General features: G+C 29.7%; 1 protein-coding gene across 1 annotated transcript; it reads right to left on the bottom strand.

The window, feature by feature from the left end:
• Window positions 1-2,953: 2,953 nt before the first annotated feature.
• On the bottom strand, window positions 2,954-5,010 carry LOC111694917 (uncharacterized). The gene is made up of 4 exons (XM_023463972.1): window positions 4,833-5,010; window positions 4,597-4,735; window positions 4,100-4,189; window positions 2,954-3,467 (listed from the first exon to the last, which is right to left on the bottom strand). Exons 1-4 carry the CDS (start codon window positions 4,976-4,978, stop codon window positions 3,090-3,092), a joined length of 753 nt encoding a protein of 250 aa, XP_023319740.1. The 5' UTR covers window positions 4,979-5,010; the 3' UTR covers window positions 2,954-3,089.
• Between the last annotated feature and the right edge of the window lie 1,948 nt (window positions 5,011-6,958).

Genomic DNA, 6,958 nt, shown 5'->3' with positions numbered 1-6,958 from the left:
CAAGAATCCCAAAGTGGGAAAAATTGGAATACTGTAATACTATTAAAATAATATTTTACAAGTTTGTAATTATCTTTTAAAGTAACCTTTTTTAAAACTAAAAAAAATAAATTGTTAAAAAATATCTGGATTGATACGTACTTAATTGAGAATACAGAGGGTTGTATCTGGATTGATACAGACTTCAAGAACTTTTGGAGTAAGGCATTTGTTACAAAGATAAACTTCCTACGAATGTAAAATTACACTTCTTTGTTGAATTTTTAAAATATTTTAGATCTATCTTTTGTTATTTATCTTAGAAATTAAACTTATTATTTTTTTTGGAAAAAGTTTAACATTATTTATTATTTTTGTCTATCCTTTATACACAACACTATATGTTTTCATAAATTATCTAACCATCTTCCTTATCTATACATCTATCTATATATCTATCTATCTATATATCTATACATCTAACTATACATCTATACATCTATCTATATATCTATACATCTATCTATATATCTATCTATCTATCTATTTATTTATACATCTATCTATATATCTATCTATCTTTATATCTATCTATCTATATATCTAACTATCTATCTATCTATCTATCTATCTATCTATATATCTATCTATCTATCTATCTATTTATCTATATATCTATCTATATATCTATATATCTATCTATCTATCTATCTATCTATATATCTATACATCTATATATCTATCTATCTATATCACATAGATTCAGCCTCCTTATAAACAGTCTCATCAATTTTTAAGACAGGGCTGACTTTGAAGTGTCGCAACGCCCTAAGCTTTGATTTTACCGCTCTAACTCACTTATGCTTTTCTGTAGCCCTTTACATGTACATTTTAGCAATGTAAAGCACTTCTTGTTAGATTTGGTTTTTTAGAAGTAATTGGCAAAATTCTCAACGATTTTTGCTTGAGAGCGTGAGACCATTAAATCGCAGTGATATATCTAACTATATATCTATCTATCTATCTATCTATCTATATATCTATCTAACTATATATTTATCTATCTATCTATCTCTCTTTCTATTTAATAGATTGTGTCTATCTATCTATCTATTTTTCTATCTACAAAATTCCAACAGTAAAAAACAAATTGTTTTATTTTATTATTTATTAGATTGAATTTCTATAAATTGCAGTACATTAACAGAATGTATTTGTATTATTTCTTAGATATTTATGTACATTGATCATGTACTTATTCAATACATTTAAGCCTATGATCATATGTCTGATATGGGATTCTAAAGAATGTTCCAGTAAAACAAACTGGTTCTATTGTATCAAAACATTCACCCAGTTCCATAAATGGTTGTAGCCCCTCCCCCAACCCCCATCCTGGGTCTAAACCTATTTTACAATCATAATTGATGACATCAGTTGTTGTCAAGGGAAGAATAAAATATAAAATTTCAGATGAGAATATCGAGCCTTGAGAAAGAAAAGGGAAGAGGAAGAAAAGAATAGAAAAGTAAGAATGGAAGATACAAGAAGGGTAGAAAACACAAAACAGAATTATAAAGATTATAAAAATACAAATAATGTGGAAGAGAAAAGTGATTGAGAACAAAGAAGAAAAGAACAAAGAACAAAAAGAGCAGAAAATATAAGGAAAGACAAAAAAAGACTAAAGAAGAAAAGACAAAAAAAGACAAGAGAAGACAAGAGAAGACAAGAAAAGAGAAGAAACTAGACAAGAAAAGACAAGAAGAGACAAAAAAGACAAGAGAAGACAAGAAAAGACAAGAAAAGACTAAAAAAGCAAGAAAAGACAAGAAAAGACAAGAAAAGACAAGAGAAGACAAGAAAAGAGAAGAAACTAGACAAGAAAAGATAAGAAACGACAAGGAAAGATAAGAAAAGACAAGAAAGGACGAGAAAAGATAAGAAAAAACTAGAAAAGACAAGAGAAGACAAGAAAAGACAAGAAAAGACAAGAAAAGACAAGAAAAGACAAGAAAAGACAAGAAAAGACAAGAAATTAGACAATAAAAAGCAAGAGAAGACAAGAAAAAACAAGAGAAGACAGGAAAAGAAAAGAAACTAGACAAGAAAAGATAAGAAAAGACAAGGAAAGATAAGAAAAGATAAGAAAAGACAAGGAAAGACAAGAAAAGACAAGAAACTAGACAAGAAAAGATACGAGAAGAGAAGAAAAGACAAGAAAAGACAAGAGAAGACAAGAGAAGACAAGAAAAGACAGGAAAATACAAGTAAAACAAGAAAAGAAAAGAAAAGACAAGAGAAGACAAGAAAAAACAAGAAAAACAATAAAGACAAGAAAAGACAAGAGAAAAGAAGAAGAAAAATATTGAAAAGGAAGTAAAGAGAAGAAAAAAAGGGGAAAAAGTACAAGTAGAAAAGAAAAGAGAAGGATACGCAAAAAAGAACCGGGAAAGAATAGAATAAAAAATACCAAAAAAAGTTTTAAATCCAATTAACCTTTTCATATTTAACTATTTTGGATTTTGGTTTGGGATAAAGTTAAATATTCTGGATTATGTTTGACATATTTGATTCTCCATAATAGAAGAATAAAACTATAGTTTACTCCATATTAACAAAAGATCAAAAATCAGTATGCAACCGTAGACGATAGGATGTTAGTTAAAAAAAACTGATTTCTAATTTCTAAATATCTTATCTTTGCAGTAGTCTGGTATAAACGATTAGAAAATGTATCTAAAAGTTAGAAATGTAAAACTGAGAAATTAGATTATTAGAATTATACCAGGTGAAAAAGGTCGGAATCAATTTTTAAAAAGCCTAAAGGATTTCTCAATTAAAAATAGGCGTTGCTAATCTAGTTTACACCTTTTGACATATAACTTTCAGTAGCAAAACAGTTTGTATTGCTAAATTGTTAATTGTTTAATGAATATTCGAAACTACATTCTCTTTTTTTAAAATTAAATCATTCGCATTTTTAAAACTTTATTGAACAATTTTAAGAAGCATCAATATTTAAATTTTAGTATAATTTACAATTTCTATGTTTCTTAGAGAACAATGAGGTAAAGTTGGATTAAAACCAACTGAATAATAAAATTTGCTTATTCGTCAAATATACACTTAAGCCTATGGTCGAATGGTTGGTATGGAATATCAAACTGTCCCCCTACACAGCTAGGAACTAAGGTTTCAGTACATTCTTCAAAAGTAACATCAATACACTCCTCGCGTAGTGTTGTGCGACACACCCTGCCGGCTGCTGGAGTACACTTAGTCTGGCGTAGTGTTACAGTTTCTTCCACTAGATGGGGTTTATAGTACTGCAGGAGTTCTCCAGGGGTACAGGTTATACTAGGATATTCATGTTCAGTAAATACATCCTCAAGGGTGCAGACCTCCTTGGTTACATCTTCACAGTTCTCATTACCACCCCAGACCTTTTCTCCGGTAGGCAGGGTTATCCATTTAGAGTCACATTGCTAAATATATCAGAATATTTATTAAATCATTATTACTAATCATTTTTAAATGTTAAAGATCAACGCTGAATATATAAAAATATTTTACAAAATTGCTTCAACACTGAATACTGAATGAAGTTTAACGAAAGGCGTTTCATAAATTTTGTACATGACCTAGATTTCAACTATTTTCAACAACAAAAAATATCTATTTTGTATTATTTCAGGGTTAGGTTAGGACAATTTCTGGGCCAAACGCTGCGGCTAGGACAGGCCAGGGGCGGAGCGCTGCAGCCAGGACTTACCTTTAATTTCAATAATTTTCAACAAAATTAGTAAATATTTAGGGTTAGGGTAGGTTCAAACACCTTCTGGGCAGCGCGCTGCGGCTAGGACTAGCTAGGAAATTGCCAAAAAGTTCTACTTTTAAAAAAGAAACTGATTTTTGCCTCAAATATTTCATTCCCTATAAGCCTTGCAACCTTTAATATTTCATACCAGAACTAATCGACCAATCAGCATTCATAGTTTGAAATATTTAAGTTCTTACAACATCAGGATCAGGATGCAAAGAAAAATGAAATGAAGGAAATTTGTATTTGAAACATTAAGTGCCTTGCACTGCCCAGTTCCTTTCTTGTTTTTCTTACCTGAGTCGTAACATTTTCACATGTTGGCTGTTGATCTACCTCAAGTAGAACCTGTACACCATCTTCAACACAGCTCTGTACCTCCAGCACCTGTACATAATTATGTAAACAACAAAATTACTGTTACGACTTCGTCAATCTCATACTCCTCTAGTTTTGATTTTACACTCAAGAAAACTGACAAAGTTATGTAAATGCTTGCAAGGATTTTAAGTCTTTTTATCAATTTTCCTTAGAAATGTATTTATGTTAGGAAAAGGAAAAGTATTTATGTTAGGAAAAGGAAAAGTATTTATGTTAGGAAAAGGAAAAGTATTTATGTTAGGAAAAGTGGAAAACTTTAATTTTACTTGAGCTTGACACTTTTTATCTATTAAATAGCTCCTCAGAAAACTTTTATATCAGAAAAGAAAGGATATTTTTATTTTGTTTTAGCTGAATAAAATAGTTTTGTTTAATTTTTGTACTGATTTGTACTGTGCTGTAAAGAACTTTACCGTTTGTTCTGTGTAGTCGTTGTGAGCTTTAACCTTCTGATCGATATTTCTACAGTTTGGGACAGGAACTAGTGTACATGTAATCTCAGGAACCTTTGTACATACATTCTTAGTCATCTCTTCACAGTTCCTCTCAACACTAGAAAAATAATTTTATCTTACTAAATAAAAAACCTGAAATTGTTAAGCAACGCAGATTTTTATTGTTAAGATGATTATTTGTTATATCTCTATACCTGTAGTTGCACATTTCTAATTCTGTTGAGTTAGTTTCTACATCAAGATATGTTGATATATCAATACAATTATCTGTACTATTCGCGTACCCTTGTACATAGGACAGGTACAGTACAACAATAAGAGAACTAAACCTCAAGTTCATTTTCTTTAGGTTTAGAATGGTTTGGGAGAATACCACTGACTGATGAATATAACGGAATTCAGCTTGTTTTTATATGTTTCCTTCATTCCATCTTCGAGATGGTCCACTGTATAGGGAGACAAAAAATATTTTTACTTTTTTTTTTCTTATTAATTATTATTATTTTCAAATTTGAATTTCTTTTAAAAATCTTTTCTTAAATTTCAACTTATTTTATTTTAAATCTCCCTAAACTGATTTTCTTAAATTAAATTGAAAACGAATAATGAGCGATTTATCAAATAATAGTTTAATCCCTTTCCATGTATAATTAATAAATAGTTTAAAGAGGGAGAGAGTTGGGGTCAAGGAATAGTACATGGGGGGGGGGGCCTTTAAATAGGGTTGCTGGCAGTGGGGGCGGAGATGGAAAGGGGCGTGTACAAATGTGAATTAACTGAATGAGCTAGAGTAAAGTGTACTATCAAGAGCAAATCTATTTTTAATGGGATATTGTTTTAAATACTTAGAACTTTTCTCGTTTAGAGAATATTGTTTATTTTGATTAGCTTGCAGGGCTCTTGTAAATCTATTCATCTCAGAATATTTAACAGAGTATAAAATAATTTTAGAATATACTAAACCAGTAGAAAGTACTTTGTTAATCTTTTAAGTAAAATCAAACAGGGTTACCCACAAAGGATGAGACTTAAATGATGACCTAAAACTACTCCTGAATCATGACGATTTGGTGGAGGTATAAAATGCGGGGAACCTTGAATACAAAAGATTAGTCTGTATAAATTCCGTACAGTCGTCTTTGAAGTTTTATTCTTTGTGGGTAACCTTTTAGAATTTGATCTTTCATTTTATTTTCTTAGTTCTGAAAAATATTTAAAAGGCCCTGAAATAAATTGAACTGAGGCCAACTTTAAAGAATTTGAGCCGCGGACCAAAAATGGTTGGTTCCACTTGAAATTGTATTTAGTGTTGCAAGATTTGAGCGGGCGCTCAATTAGAACCGGTTTTAAAGACAGAAGATAATGTCGTTTTTCTAGCTCAAGAAGTTTTCAATTCTGAAAATTCCTTTATTATTTTATGTAATTCACTTTTGATAAGAACTACAGTTGAGATTATCAATTTTATAAATTACATGTATATATAAATTCTGCTTCATATCTGATCAATCAAATCCATTATAGGTATCGTTGTGAATCGTTAAGAATAACGTTAAGGTTCTAAGTGGATGGTTATTTAAAGTTATGTTGACAGATAATGATGCAGAGCCATGGACAAAAATGAAATATTATGCCCCTTTACCTTTAAAGAACTTTTTCTATATGGTTTATTCCAAAAAAGGTTATAATTCTAATTAGATTTAGACGACGATCAGATTGTAGAAAGAAAAGCAAATAGAAAGAAAGAAAATTCAATTATTTCACCTTGAAATGGTGTATGTAGTGTGTGCACCGTGTGCACTGTGCAGGTGTAAATATTCTCAGGAAAATATTATAAGAAAGTTTAAACAGATCACCCGTCCTTGTTCAATGTCCAGTTTCTATTCTTTATAATAAACCNCATATGATCATAGGCTTAAATGTATTGAATAAGTACATGATCAATGTACATAAATATCTGAGAAATTATACAAATACATTCTGTTAATGTACTGCAATTGTTAATGTACTGCAATTTATAGAAATTTAATCTAATAAATAATAAAATAAAACAATTTTTTGTAATTTTATAGACAGATAGATAAAAATAGAAAGATTGACCGTTTTGATACAATAGAACCAGTTTGTTTTACTGGAACATTCTTTAGAATCCCATATCAGACATATGATCATAGGCTTAAATGTATTGAATAAGTACATGATCAATGTACATAAATATCTGAGAAATTATACAAATACATTCTGTTAATGTACTGCAATTGTTAATGTACTGCAATTTATAGAAATTTAATCTTATAAATAATAAAATAAAACAATTTTTTGT

Source organism: Eurytemora carolleeae, unplaced genomic scaffold (assembly GCF_000591075.1).
Source record: "Eurytemora carolleeae unplaced genomic scaffold, Eaff_2.0 scaffold204, whole genome shotgun sequence".
NCBI lineage: Eukaryota > Metazoa > Arthropoda > Copepoda > Calanoida > Temoridae > Eurytemora > Eurytemora carolleeae.
Note: the sequence above shows the minus strand (reverse complement) of the source record. Positions and strands in the feature narration are given on the sequence as shown.

Coding starts and splice junctions, on each gene's coding strand:
- LOC111694917 (XM_023463972.1), bottom strand. CDS start 4,978: ATGAACTTGAGGTTTAGTTCTCTTATTGTTGTACTGTACCTGTCCTAT. Junction 4,736..4,832: donor TTAGAAATGTGCAACTACAG/GTATAGAGATAT, acceptor TTATTTTTCTAG/TGTTGAGAGGAACTGTGAAG. Junction 3,468..4,099: donor GTGAAAATGTTACGACTCAG/GTAAGAAAAACA, acceptor TGATATATTTAG/CAATGTGACTCTAAATGGAT.